This window comes from Aspergillus welwitschiae (genome assembly GCF_003344945.1).
Source record: "Aspergillus welwitschiae strain CBS 139.54b unplaced genomic scaffold BDQ94scaffold_26, whole genome shotgun sequence".
Taxonomy (NCBI): Eukaryota; Fungi; Ascomycota; class Eurotiomycetes; order Eurotiales; family Aspergillaceae; genus Aspergillus; species Aspergillus welwitschiae.
The window spans coordinates 146,234-160,254 of record NW_020798720.1 but is presented as its reverse complement, the minus strand read 5'-3'; the positions used below and the strand labels follow the sequence as shown (position 1 = coordinate 160,254).

At 48.1% G+C, this 14,021-nt stretch overlaps 6 protein-coding genes across 6 annotated transcripts; 5 read left to right on the top strand and 1 right to left on the bottom strand.

Annotated features, from left to right (window-relative positions):
* The first annotated feature begins 2,302 nt into the window (after window positions 1-2,302).
* Window positions 2,303-3,790, top strand: BDQ94DRAFT_147840 (uncharacterized protein). The gene is made up of 2 exons (XM_026767087.1): window positions 2,303-2,808; window positions 2,878-3,790. The coding sequence occupies exons 1-2, from the start codon at window positions 2,480-2,482 to the stop codon at window positions 3,476-3,478; spliced, it is 930 nt and encodes a 309-aa protein (XP_026624002.1). The 5' UTR covers window positions 2,303-2,479; the 3' UTR covers window positions 3,479-3,790.
* A 1,874-nt stretch (window positions 3,791-5,664) lies between these two features.
* On the top strand, window positions 5,665-7,668 carry BDQ94DRAFT_63850 (glycoside hydrolase family 47 protein). Its single transcript, XM_026776230.1, has 4 exons — window positions 5,665-6,010; window positions 6,070-6,690; window positions 6,743-7,425; window positions 7,477-7,668. The coding sequence occupies exons 1-4, from the start codon at window positions 5,725-5,727 to the stop codon at window positions 7,624-7,626; spliced, it is 1,740 nt and encodes a 579-aa protein (XP_026624001.1). The 5' UTR covers window positions 5,665-5,724; the 3' UTR covers window positions 7,627-7,668.
* A 270-nt stretch (window positions 7,669-7,938) lies between these two features.
* On the bottom strand, window positions 7,939-9,370 carry BDQ94DRAFT_63847 (uncharacterized protein). The gene is made up of 4 exons (XM_026776229.1): window positions 8,889-9,370; window positions 8,638-8,805; window positions 8,536-8,577; window positions 7,939-8,436 (listed from the first exon to the last, which is right to left on the bottom strand). Exons 1-4 carry the CDS (start codon window positions 9,044-9,046, stop codon window positions 8,085-8,087), a joined length of 720 nt encoding a protein of 239 aa, XP_026624000.1. The 5' UTR covers window positions 9,047-9,370; the 3' UTR covers window positions 7,939-8,084.
* Window positions 9,371-10,361: 991 nt separating this feature from the next.
* Window positions 10,362-11,200, top strand: BDQ94DRAFT_63833 (uncharacterized protein). The gene is made up of 2 exons (XM_026776228.1): window positions 10,362-11,027; window positions 11,094-11,200. The coding sequence occupies exon 1, from the start codon at window positions 10,534-10,536 to the stop codon at window positions 11,005-11,007; it is 474 nt and encodes a 157-aa protein (XP_026623999.1). The 5' UTR covers window positions 10,362-10,533; the 3' UTR covers window positions 11,008-11,027; window positions 11,094-11,200.
* A 1,043-nt stretch (window positions 11,201-12,243) lies between these two features.
* BDQ94DRAFT_147832 (uncharacterized protein) lies at window positions 12,244-12,535 on the top strand. Its single transcript, XM_026767086.1, has one exon. It carries the CDS (start codon window positions 12,301-12,303, stop codon window positions 12,463-12,465), a length of 165 nt encoding a protein of 54 aa, XP_026623998.1. The 5' UTR covers window positions 12,244-12,300; the 3' UTR covers window positions 12,466-12,535.
* Window positions 12,536-12,942: 407 nt separating this feature from the next.
* Window positions 12,943-13,678, top strand: BDQ94DRAFT_147831 (uncharacterized protein). The gene is made up of 2 exons (XM_026767085.1): window positions 12,943-13,254; window positions 13,324-13,678. Exons 1-2 carry the CDS (start codon window positions 13,092-13,094, stop codon window positions 13,476-13,478), a joined length of 318 nt encoding a protein of 105 aa, XP_026623997.1. The 5' UTR covers window positions 12,943-13,091; the 3' UTR covers window positions 13,479-13,678.
* Window positions 13,679-14,021: the final 343 nt, after the last annotated feature.

Below are 14,021 nucleotides of genomic sequence, written 5' to 3'. Positions count from 1 at the left end.
GGTTGAAGATAGGAGTGGGAAAGAGGAAGCGGGAGGTAACTGTTCCCCCCAAAATTGCGTTCAGTTAATCGGTGGACGGTGGCTGCGCCGCATATACCTATAGCCACCCCTAAGCTGTCAACCAGCTTGCCCATTCTCGGGAACCAGCGGGTCGACTCCATGGTGCCATGTAACACTGCGGCGACCGTTCCTGAAATTTAATTAACATCGACTGCGAGATCTGTTGATAGCGACGTTTCCAATGCCAGGGGCAATTAAAGGATTGCCAATCAAACTCGAGGCGGCTGCCGAGGATGCAGTCATCGGAAGATAGACTGCCCACATACATCCTACTGCATAGTACTCAGACAGGGCCAATATGAGAGGCACCAACAGAGTAAGATCTTGTAATTATTAAGCTTCGCGATCGCAGCAGCTCCAGCGCAGACGGGGACATGCTTGGGCTTTTGGTGGTCGACCGGTCAGCCCCGAGCTAAAAAAAAGGGGAAGTTGGCCGCTTAGACAACTTGGGAAACCCGCGACGGCCCCGGGCCCGGGCCGGCGTACTTGGCCTTACTAGGAGCTTTCAGCTTACTGTTAGAATTCCGTACTACGGATCACCAGTTGAAACGGGTAATTAGTGGAAACTGTACCCAACATACAGCTAACTGTAAGATAACTGGGTCATCCAGCGTACTATACATACTAGTAGAGTCACTAATCACCTAGTAGAGATCGGCAAGTACCTACCTAGTTGGGCAATACTAGTAGCGCGCATTTTTAGCCGGGCGGCTAGGTCATTGTTGACCAATCAGGCTCTATGTGTGTGGCATACCCCTTAAATGAGTGAGACGGTATTAAATGGTAAGTGGTAGTAGTTGCAAGGGTGGTGACCGTCAGAGGCTACGCACCTTGGGATAGGCCTACAGCGATGGAGGTGTTTCAATGTGCACATCATCCACCATACCAAGGATGAGAGCTACAATATATCGAATATAGCGGATTTCCTGAAGACGGAATAGAATCACCAGCAATAGATGGGAATTTACTTTTCCAATTTCCCAGCGGTTCTTGGTGCTACGGCTATGCATGAGATCGAGGCACGTGCACTACATGGGGTAGCACGACGGGGCACTAACCGTCAGTCTGATGGGAGCATGGACAAGGCACAGTCTCGCTAAAGGCTTTAATGGGACCCATAGGTTTATCAGATACTAGCCAAGCCCCTCGCACTACACCGTCCTTGATTAGTACTGAAGTACTTATCACCGTCCCTGACACTAGGTGAGAAAATGAGTAACGAGAGACAGTTAATCCCTCGATCCGAGAGGGGTTGGGCAGGAGCCGCAGAACCAACAATAGCAGAGCCATCCGTTTCATCTGCCGTAGGTAGATCGTAGGAATAGCCACGCTGTTTGTGTGCATTGTGGTCTTCTTTCTCACAACGAGCAAGAGCTAACTCAAGAGGGCTTCTGTTTCCCCTCACAGTCTATGAAGGTCGGAGTCTGGATTATTTTATAACACGATCTTGCTGGAAGTAATGCCCCCCAACCTCTTGAAACACAGCCACTACAGACGAAAAAAGTTGGAAAAAGGCACATTGTCATGTAGAGCACAGCTATGCTCTTATGAAAGTGTGTTGCCGCTCCGGATTGCAACGGAAGTTTGTGGTGAGACCTAGACGAAGAACGCTATTTGGTTTGGGACGACATCGGAATCATTCTATCTGGTATAGCCGCCAGTCCATGCTTGAAATCGCCTCGGTATGGACCTGGGGTATTTGTATCCACCTTCATTATCCACAAGCTTTTTTAATACTGCCTCAGCGTTCCTCGTGATGTTAGTAAATAGTCATGACAACGTCCCAACCTAACAGTATGTCCCAACAGACACGGTTTGCAGTTGTAGCTTCGTCTGCTCTTACTATCTAGTTACAGCCTGTAACCAATGCAGCTAGCCTATCGATCACCATACAGAGTACACCCATAACTTGGTTTTTCTACCCCTCTCGCGAAATTAAGTGCCACTCATTTCTGTCCGAAGCCCACCCCTAGACCAGGGTACTGTTTTTAGCTTGGTCTTAGCACTACAACGGGTCCAAACCGGTGCGGGTGAATGGCAGCTGTGATAAACCGACAATTTAGCGTTCTGGACGCTTCAGCCCCTCCAATTTGCCCGCGGGACAGTATTGGCGCTTGCCCAAACAGGGATATGGGCGCTACGATGCATATGTGACGGCCTACTAGATTGGGCTTTTCTATTGTCCCATGGGCTGAATTCGCGCCGTTTCCTCGCCTTTTCCCATCGGAGCTAAGATTCCACCCTTCGTTAAGGCAGACACCCCAAAGCCCCCAAAGTCCTTCTCCTACTATAATCCGGGCGCCAGCCTCTCCAACGACCCTGAATATGCGAGCAGCAAAGATACCTACCCTTCTGTGATCACGATACTTTATACATGCCACATTCAGAAAAGCAATCGTGACACTGCTGCTGTTCCATCATGGCGTCCACTACAACAATCGTTGTGACGAGCAGCTCCAGTAGCACAGAGACCATAACGACATTGGCCATGACAACAATTTTTACACCGCCAGCGGACTGCTCGAGCTCTTGGACTTACGAACCATATTCCCAAAATCAAGTATCAAACGGTCTGCTGATGCAAAATTGCGTCGCAGCCGATCCAACATGTTTCCCTTCCGGATATTCCCACGCTGGGAGACAGCTCATAACCGCTCATGTTTATAGCCCTGGGTGGTGTCCCATGGGATACACATCCGCAGATATGGTTATAGCACAGTCTACAACGACTGCATTTTGCTGCCTTTCGTAAGTTCTAACGTGTTAAAAGTCCTTAGTAGACCTTAGAGCCACTGGCAGCTGATTTGTACTCTCTAGAAACTTCGATTGGGTCAGTTTCACAACGCCTCAAGAATGGGGGCTTGCGACATTTGCCGGCTGTTATAGCATGTTTCCATCAACAAGTTCGACAATAGTGACTGTTCGACAAAGCGATATAAGTACACAAGTCACCGGGCCCATCACAATGTGGGCTCAACCCATCAAGATAGAGCTGCAGTCTTCTGATTCCAGTCTTTTCGTTACGGCCTCGGCAACATCCTCGACCTCCACTACGCCAACTACCACGGTCGCCGAACCCGCCTCAACAACTTCTGTCGCATCTTCGACTGTTCCGGCTACCTCCACAAGCTCCTCTGCGACGAATAACAGCTCCAGTGGTTTAACTAGCGGTGCTGAAGTTGGAATTGGGGTGGGAGTGGGCGTTGGTGCCCTCAGTCTCATTATTGGTATCGTTTTCCTGATCTTGCGGCACTACAAAATGAGGAGAAAGCAAGCACCTATTGTGGATGCCCAGTATCCATATTATTATGGAGGCGAGCTCGTTAATACAGGGAAATTCAGACAGATGGCTCCGGCGGAGTTGGCTACGAGTCCTGGCGGCGGAAATCATACAAATATCCATGAACTTGTTGCTTAGAGGGCGGTGGATCGGCGAATACTATATACCCCCAGTTCTTGTTTCATCGGCTGGTCTGTTGAGTTGTTCTAGAAGCATTTCTGTCTGTTTAACACATTGCGGGGTTGCAGGGCATTTAAATGCTGTTTATAATCATGATTTGACGCTCTTGTTTCAGGTACACTGTATATACTATCCTCATTGGAGACCATTTTATACCTCCATCTCTTATTTACCTCAATAGCGCAGAAGACACATGCTGGCAGTACTTCTGGAACTACCAAACAAGTGCTTCACAGTGTATTCATTTAAACAGTGGTTATTAATATCAAGAAAACTCTTATTTACCCCCAGCTCCATTAGTAATATAGCTGCATATAATCTTGCGTTACTGATCCTCGTCAAGCTTTGTGTTAAGTCGCTAGGCCGTTTTACTTGCAGAAACGCTACGTGGAGATGAACATGGGCCAGGGACACTCCAGCGAGTGTTTATTATAATCGGCAAAAGAAACATTCAGAATACTACATTCTCACAAATGGGCACAGTGCAACTTATCAGAATTGAGGTTTTCATGCAGGGTCCCCAAAAAGACAGACACGGGGAAATAAATTTCAGATAACTCCAGTTATGTAATGCACTGTTAGCGCTGTGTAGTTGATCAACATATTCAACTCACTCACGGGGCAAAGTACTACTATTCGCTCACTTAGAGATCATTATACTGGGACGAAATGGGAGACCTGGAACTAGAAGTTGAGGCGACCTGTAGGTGCGTGGAAACCAAAGGAGTGCGTGGAGAGAACCATGATAGCGGCAGGAGAACTCCCCCACCTGGCAAATAGCACCGGCCGAAACGAACCGCCGATCACAATTGCTTCACTGGGAGTTCGACGCCCGCTGACTTACTAGCCGGGTATGCGACGGCGCCTACAAGGCATACCCAGCAGGCTGGAACTAATTGTTTCAGCTCACGTTCGATCACAATAGTCGGGAGCATCTGAAACCGTTACCAGCACCATGTGCGTATGATATATTCGCCGGCGGTTGAATCCGTAGCAAACGGGCATATGAATCGTGGCTTGGACATGGGTGGTGCATTGAGGTTGCATATCGCATGTCTCACTTTGTGTGATATCGTGCGATTACCCCTCGTTGACGGCCCATTAGACCCCTGTCGGTCTTATATTTAGTTTCTCGGGCCTGGACAATGATGCGCTGGGGTCGGGTGAGCGAGTAATGCCGATCACTGAGTGGCTGAGGGGTGCAATGGAGGATTGTCGAGGGCCGTGCCGGATAAGGCGCTCTCTCAGGAAGTAAGCACCTGCATCTCATCCACTTTGTCTCTTACCCGAGGGTAGATAATCCCGCAGGAACAACACACATGGGCGCTTACTCTCATGTGGATTGTGCCTCAGGGCCGAGCGCCGCTTCCAATGGCCTTATCGCGCCCTCAATACTAATCATCGCGGTTCGGAACTTCCGACTTGCGGACACCTTCCCTTCTAATTTCTCTGCCTACCTGTGTTGTCCGTATTCACATATGATGGACAGTGATCTACAGGCTTAGCAGACGCATATGGCACCTTCTCACCAATACAACAGTCTCATTTGTTGGTCTCGCCTGATCGCCTGATGTAGAGCACCCACTTTGAGGGCCATTATGTGAAACCTAGCTACCCTTTGCTCTCTCCTCCTTGCTGTCTCATCCTACACTTTCCTATACAGTCGCTGCCTTTGCAGTGGGTAAGGCTCAAGTGGTATCCATAGCAGACATGGAATTCAAAGCTTATTATACGACGATAGAAGTAACTCTGTGATCTTGGTAAAGCTCAGCGAAGGGGCAGATCATTATAATAGAACTTGGAGCTCCTTTTATCTCTTATCTCATGCCCAGACATGCTACAACCTGAAAGAGCTCTCGAGCTGGGGGCACTGCGGCGAGACTCTGTTACTTTAATTATGTGCACCGAAAGCTTTTCGGTGTAGACCAACATGAGACTCAGTCCCACAAAACAGCAGCATCAGCTTCGCATGTCTTCGCAAAGAAGAGGACCGAGCTGTTGGGGAAATGTAGTGGGGATTATAGCGGCTGCTCGCAAATCAGAGCGGTCCTGTAGTCGCCGGCACGTGTAGGTGCGCGCCGCATCTTCAATACTCGCTGCAAAGGGGATTTGAAGGTGATTTAATTTTTTTCGATGAAATACCAAAACATTTTTCGCTGACTTTGATCCGTTTTCAGCTCGCGACCCTCATCCCTACTGATTACATGGCTGGTAGTGACACAGGCAGTCGCGGGCATAAGCGCCGACCGTATAGGACAAGCCCGAGAGCCGGCACTTGGCGCCATTGGTTTGCATCCCACCCAAGTCTCCCAGCAATTCTTATTGCTATATTGGCCTTAATCGTGGGCTGGTGCTTCCACCTCTTGAACTTCGATACTCTATTAGAACCTTCTCCTTCAGTTCACAACGACACCTATTGGGTAAAACACAGAGAGGAGGTTCGAACAGCCTTCATTACTAGCTGGGATGCATATGCAAAGTATGCCTGGGGTGAGTGCTGAGTGACATCGCAGCGATCTAGAATGACATCCAAATAATCCTTCGAGCAGGACAAGACCGATTCCATCCGTTATCTAAAAGGGGCTCTCAAATGAGCCCCAATGGCTTGGGATGGATAATAGTAGACAGCTTAGACACTCTTATGATCATGAATCTCACAACCCGCTTATCAGATGCCCGACAATGGCTTGAGAAAAATTTGACATATGATCAAGACCAAGACGTGAACACATTCGAGACCACGATACGTATGCTCGGAGGGCTGCTGTCGGCGCATTACCTATCCACTCAGCTCCCAGACGCTTCCTCCGAGCGGGACCATATTTACCTGTCCAAAGCAGTGGACCTAGCAGACAGACTGCTGACAGCATATGATTCAGGGTCAGGGATTCCTTATGCTAGCGTCAACCTAGCAAAACGTGAAGGTATCCGCTCGCATGCTGATGGCGGAGCTTCATCTACGGCTGAAGCAGCTACCGTGCAGTTGGAGATGAAGTATCTATCCGTTATCACAGGTGATGATATTCATTGGCATAAAGCTGAAAGGGTGATGGAAGTGTTGGATTGCAACGGCGCGAAAGATGGTCTTGTCCCCATATATGTGCACCCGGACACTGGGAGGTTTCGGCATAAAACCATCCGTCTCGGAAGTCGTGGGGATTCGTACTATGGTATGTCTGCATGGCCAATTCATATCGTAGATCTTGGCTCATATAGCTACAGAATACTTGGTGAAGCAATACTTACAGACTAACGAATCAATCTACGGGGAGATGTGGGAAGAGGCGCTGACCGGGATTCAGAAGAATCTTGTTACCTCCACCAAGTACTCAAACCTCCAATACATTGCTGAACTTCCAGGCGGCGTTGGTAGCCGCCTTTCCCCAAAGATGGACCATCTTGTTTGCTTCCTACCAGGATCCATTGCCATTGGGGCTACGGAAGGACTGACGGAAGCGGAGGCCCGCAGAACGGGACGCTGGAACGCTCAAAAGGAGGAGCAGATGCGTCTGGCAAGGGAGCTGACAAAGACATGCTGGGCACAGTACGCAGTAACGGAGACTGGGCTGGCTCCGGAAATTGTGTGGTTTGAGGCAGAAGATGCCAACCTTGAACCATCTACCAATGCGCCTCGAGCCTCAAGCAGAGACGACTTAAAGTCCTGGATCAAGGACATTAACATCCGACTGATAGATGCCGATAACTTGCAACGTCCGGAGACTGTGGAAAGCCTCTTCCTAATGTACCGTGTCACGAAAGACCCGATATATCGACAATGGGGATGGGAGATTTTCAAGGCATTTCAAAGGCACACGCGAGTTAAAGACGGGGAAGGATACACATCTCTAAGTGATGTCACAATAGCTCCACCAAAACGACGGGATAATATGGAAAGCTTCTGGCTGGTATGCTAAGAACTATCACGGGCATGCGTAGTAGAAGCTGACATCTACCAGGCCGAAACCTTGAAATATCTCTATCTTCTCTTCTCACCAAATGACTTTCTCCCATTGACCGATGTGGTGTTCAACACGGAAGCCCATGTATTTCCACGTCTACATGAAGCAAAGTACCAGACTGGCTGGAAAAGAAGACCGAGGAAGTGAGAATCGCAGGTCTCCATTAAATTCGTTGCCGCTGCAGTCGAAGAGCCTGCTTCGGAGCTGGTATCTTATCTTACGCCTCGAAGTCATCGTATCCACAGATATTCCGTTCGCTTTACACACGTTGTGGGATCCCGAACGTATTTATGGCTGGGAAGGTCTTGAATAGTAAAACATCTGGGTATACTTTTGATCGAGCTGCGATATGATAATATTGCTTCCTTTTGTAACACACTATATAGTATAACTTTTTCATATGCATAAGTACTAGTATAGCAGCAGTTAGTGTAATAACAGCGACTATAACACCTAAGTATATCCCGACACATAACATACCATTCAGAACCAAAAAGGAAAGAGAACAACGCTCTGCGCTGTATCATATTTCCATGAAATACATTCGAAGTAGTGGCCATGTATCAAAATACCACTAACCCCACCAGCACGCTGAAGTGACAAGCTCAGTGTAAAATAAGTCCATACCGTATTGCCGAGCTCAGCTCGAAAGGCATCTTTAACATATGCAACAAACACCGCTCCAGTACCTCTACCTCATTAGACGATTTAATCATGTAACGCTTCGCATACATGCCCAGGAACGTGCGGAGATTATTGGTATCTGCAGACGGAACCATCATCAAACTGGCAACCTCACGTGACAAATTGAGTGCGTCCCCGGGGAGGTACGCGTCGCTCATGCGGGATATGGCCCGTCCAAATCGGGGAACGAATAGATGGAGCATGGATTTGAGGTATTCATAGTCTTGAAAGGACGCTTGGTCGACACCGGTTCGGCCGAGAATCAGTAGGGTGCTAATTGCACGGAATTAGAGACGGGAAATAATAGTAGACTCGACAGTACATATAGACACGATGGTGGATGGAAGAGCCAGGAGAGTTAGGTGAACGTACACATAAGATACATCTTCACCGCTTGACATCTCTGCCTGATCCCTGTAATTTGTCAGTTATACTCTTTCCGACGGGGATTTCAGTGTTGGAATGGAGTACTACCGTGGAATCTCAGCGAGCAGTAATGTGGGGATAGAAACATTGATCAACATCTTCTCGACGAAGACCTGCTTTGGTATGTACGCATCTTCCTTTCCATTGACGGATTTCAAGCTGCGATTAAGGAACTGGTACTGTGAGGTGGGTTGATCTGGGCTGTCGTCGAAAATACTAACAAGGCATCAGTATTCAGGCCCACAGACATGTCTAATATAAGAATAAAATATTTTCGAGATACAAAATGCTCGGCTTACATCTCTCCGTGAGTATTTTGTACCAGAACCTTGGCCTCCACCGAGACATTGTCACCAAGGGGTAATTGGGAATGACCTCCATGAAGGAAGAGATACCGCATGGAACCCTTCCCACCCGAGGCGTACAATGAATCATCCAAGCAGTCCACATTAGGCATTGTGGAAGTAGTAAGGCTCAGAGAACTGGACGGTTGGACAGGTGCAGGCACCTCTTTCGCATGCCCCTCGCTTGGATGGTTACCGCATTGTTCGCGGCATGTCCATTCGGAAGCGTGATGATCACGGGTAATTCAAGAGCTGACAAACAGACACACACGTGGCCCCATCCCGCTATTCTATTTATAAAACGTGAGGACAGTTTCCCGATAATACTAAAATAACGTTAGTTCAATTTTCTTCTGGAATGGGAAGCACGGTTCACCGCAGGCTCGGAAGCTCGGATGTTCGGGACGTCGCCACGATAGGATTGAATCGCCTCCTTTACTGTTATCTTACTCTGGTTTGGTCTGTAACTTCCATCAAAACTTCATCCAAAAGGAAGATTATATTCTTCAGCCCGGATGCATCTGGTGGTTCGAGTCATTGGCTGGCTATGTCAGGTTCCGGTAATGGCCTGCAATGATCTTCAGCCCTCTGTCGCAGCTGAACAGAAACAAGAACCGAGCCACAGATAAGGATATATAAGCTTTGCAAGCATCGCTTATTGAAATAGTCGAGGTCTTGCTCAGAACCAGGGGACTGGCGGCGTATCAGTCGTTGACGTTAGCTTCGTCGTGATATGCATACGGAAAAAGAGGGTCGTCAAATCAGCTCATGTCGAAACCTGTAATGAGGATAAATAAGTGGTTTATATAATGTTTCTGGGACCAGCTCGGATGGCGGATGTCGAAGCCAGAGCCACTCAGCCAGTACTGCCATCTAGCATAGTGCAACGACTGCCACACTATTGCCTTGCGGCAACTCATCCTCGTAACCGACCGCATAGTCGCGCACTTTCTCAATAACGACAGTCTGGAATACATTCGTGCCCCCGCTAATGTCTGCCCAAACCTAGTCACATCCAATCTCTGCGCGAAGCGGAATAGGGGTTCACAGATTGGCTTAGTGTGAAATCAAACCCGCACGGTCTGAAGGGTCTTGGCATAACAGTAGCCAGGCAGGGGGTCGGTCATCATCTTCCTTTTTAAGATGCAGTGATACGTCGCTGGCAAGTGCCGCGCTGGATGTGCTTGAGTTTTCATTGTAAGCTATCTTCCTGTCATCATGTGATGTTCAGTTACATTCTTCTCTTTAGCTGTTAAAGAGGACCTGGACTTGAGTGAAGCTAATCCATTGACGACGTAACCTCGGACACGCTATGTACTTAGACCCGAGTCGATAATCTTTAGTAGAGACTACTAACGCCGGCTTTTCCGCTATAAATATAAAATCCCACAACTGTCGCTTAGGATTACCACATCCACATTTTACTCACTTGCCCGCCACATATCCTTGCAAATGTGGCGCAGCATCCGCCTCAGCTGCTTAAAGAACGCCCTGAACATGAGGGGTACAGTACCCACTGCCTATACATCTGCTACTGGGTCGCATCCAAGGATTCGAGAACCCTATACATCCTTTGAAAACGTTCCACGAGTATCACCACATGGCCCTGCAGTTAGAGCCCAACGGTCTCTACCTCCTCCTAGCAGATCGAGAGTCCAGCTCGACGTTTCACTGGGGTCTCTACCTTGCCAAATCTCCGACTGACGGCACCATTTTTAATCTCATCAACTTCCCAAATCCGAATGTTTACAGTTATGAAGTCAAGTCGGACCAAAAGGTCATCACTTCCAGGCGATACCTTTTGGCGTTGAAGGTGGGAGATCTGCACCCCGCACTGCACGGCCCGTTGGAGACCCGCCTGTCGCAGATCCCTATCCAGTATTCGACGCGCTTCCATGAGGCTATGACTTGTCGCGTTTGGGTTAAGGAAGCTCTCTTTGCGTTGGATGATGAAGGCTATATCAAGCTTGTTGAAAGCATCAATGGTATCGAAGCGGAGGCTAGGTTTGCTGCGATGTTAAATAAGGCCAACGGGAAAAGAACTGTGGGTAAAAGTCGTGGATATGTCGTGTGATGAAGATTCGGGCAATTATGGTTGGTTATCGAATGATGATGAATGACTATTAATGGCTTGCTGATTGGTAGTGTCTGACAGTACAGTTCTTCCAAGCGATGCTGATATCCTCATTGCTTGATCTGCTTCTACGCCTCCTTGACTGTTGCGACCTTCAATCCACGCTTCCAGCTAGTATTGATGGGATAAAGCCCATAGCTATCTCAGATAAACTCTCACTGGATGGGGTCAAGTCCGCAAGTTGAAGGGACTTATGGACAAGTTATGCTTGAGATAGAGAGGTGGTCTCGTGACCTAAGAGTTGTCCAGTTTCCCCGCAATGGAACGCCGTTCTGGACTTCTTCGAACTTGCTCCGTTGACAATTCGTTATCTAACTTATCCTATCTCTCCTCACTATATAATGGCACCTCCAGTGTTCCCCAAACCGTTAAGAAGCAACTGATCATACATCACGTTTATCGATCTCCGCGTGGTTATTCGCTGGACGCCCACCTCAACGTAGAAATATTGACAACATCTAATAAGGCTGAAACTTCCGAGCCGATGTCAGGACCACTGGTGCAGATCTTAGCTCAAACCTTGCCTAACCCGGAAAATTCAACCAATGCTAAATGGGAAAAGAACACGTCAGACTGCATATGCCAACTCATTTGGATCTGAATTATTGTATTTCCGACATTTCTCTCCGGAGATGAAACAGCAACCGAATGGAGAACAGACTTAACTGCTCAGCTTTCTGGCATATGTACTTCCCTCGCGTGGAAAAAACATCCGCCACGAATGACATTAATGAAAAGCATCTATTAGGCCAAAAGAGGGTTGATCTCACCTCGATCCTTGGCTATGATGGAAGCTCGTATGAGCTCAATACACGCAACGCCTCTGCTTTAAACGCTGTCACAGAGGAAACTGTGTGCTTGTCCAAGCACATTTGTTGGTCAGTAAGTCAGTTCCGGAAGGTTAGGAACCAAAGACATTTGTGGAATGGAGGTGTGCTAAGAAAAACCATCAAGACATGTGTCATCGTGACCGGTTCTGATAGTCCGCTTGGCTAGAGGTGATGTCTGAAGCCAGCTCTCCTTCTCTTGTTTGTGCCAGAGAGTAGAGCTCCCTGGGCAATAAGCACATATTGAATGCCATCAAAGTATCCCTATTTCGCCGCACATCCATCCCCTGTGGTGAGCAACATGGTGTTCGAGGTCGCATCGCTGAACTGAGTGCAGGCTTGGATGCTTGTTGTGTAACGCATCGTTCTCCATAATCGCAAAGAGTGCCTCCTTACTTGGACGCTTATGAAGCAAATCATGTGCGCCCACAACATCTTCTCGATCAGCCTCACTACTGTCCATCCTTTAGCTCTGCTGGCATATACACCTCGAGTATGCCATCGAATGATGTCCGCTACAATGTTCGCAATGTCCACATTAGTCATGCCCAATGTACTATGCTCTTTTTAAGTCGTCAAGCTAAGCCCCCTTTCTGAGAGACATGTCGCAAATCTTATTCCCCCACCTATGAGAATATGTCCTACTTGGCGCAAGTACGAGGCTATGTCTCATATGTCCTGTCGACACGGTCAAGCCGAGTCACTAATCGGAGTTTGCGGAAAATCCCGCGGCTCGTATAGTGCCGATCGGGGCTAATCTGACTCAGACACGATCTGAACCCAGACTAATTAAGTAACAATATTCTCGAGCATGTCTTGCTGTCTAGCCAGTCGTTGCTCGCTACGGCCATCGTGGTGGGTTCAATAGTAGATTACGGGTGGCTTGCCTGACAGCGGCGATCTTTCCATGGCACCCGGTCCTATGACATCAATGCATCAGACCTGTAGATGCCTATTTTTGGCATACCCGATTGGGAAACCTCGAGTACATCTAGAGAGGGAGTCAATCTATGGAATTAAGCGGTGTGACAGTGCATCGAACGAGCAAGAGCGACTCAGAACATATAAATTCCCCCTTCTCTCCCTATCACTCGAGAAGAAATCACATCCTTCTAACCAGCATCTTCTCATCATCACATTGACAAGAAGCCTCTCAAAAAACATCTCATACCAAATCATTGAAATCATTTCATCAAAATGAAGACCACCTTTATCACTGCGGCCTGCTCTACCTTTGCTGCTCTGGCCAGCGCTGCTCCCACCGATAACTCAGCCTTCGAAGTCGCCATCACCTTCTGGGGTGCCGACGGTTCCTCATTCTCTCAAAACTTCCCAGCTGACGACAGCACCCATGCAATCAGTATGTCTTTAATCTACATAATCGTATTTGCTTGATTTGAATGAGGGTCACTAACATCCTTATTAACAGCCAACCAACTGTCAATTACCAAGATTTCCTCAGTCGGAGGCGGATTCTGCACTTTCCAGGGAATTGATGGCAGCAGCACTGTGGTAGTTGGTGAGGTGACTGTTCCTGTCAGTCCCCCACAGACACAGGTGTCTGGAACCTGCGACATTCTGTAAATGCTGAGGAAGGATTCCCTATCGCGACACGGAAATGCTTACGACGATGACGTGTGCCTGTCGGTCTGGGGTCTGTTACGACCAGAGGACACGAATGAATCAATGACTCTATGTGATTAGCTCGACATTATATGTTGGTTCTGCATTGGCTTGAAGTTTTGTTCGTATTGGATGTGACTAGCAATGCAATTGACGACCTGAAACTCCTCCAGCGCCCACGTGAACTAGACACTTGGGATTCTGTACGCTGTAGACCTATTTGGTGCTTACGTCTCTCCTCGCCTTCTCGTCTTAACTTCGATCTAGTATTGCCATGCTAGCTCACGTAATGGAGGGGGACAGCAACGCTACTGTGCATCGCGGAAAGACAATACTATTATAAACTGATCGTCTCCCTAGATCCACCTTGACATAGCTCAACCGCTGCAGTAAGCCTAATCGATAGCACCCGCTTGGCTCATGCATAATGGATGAGTCTATGGGATTGTGGCTTCGGGTTTACTGACTTATGTCCTATACCCGAGGAATGACATCACGGAACAG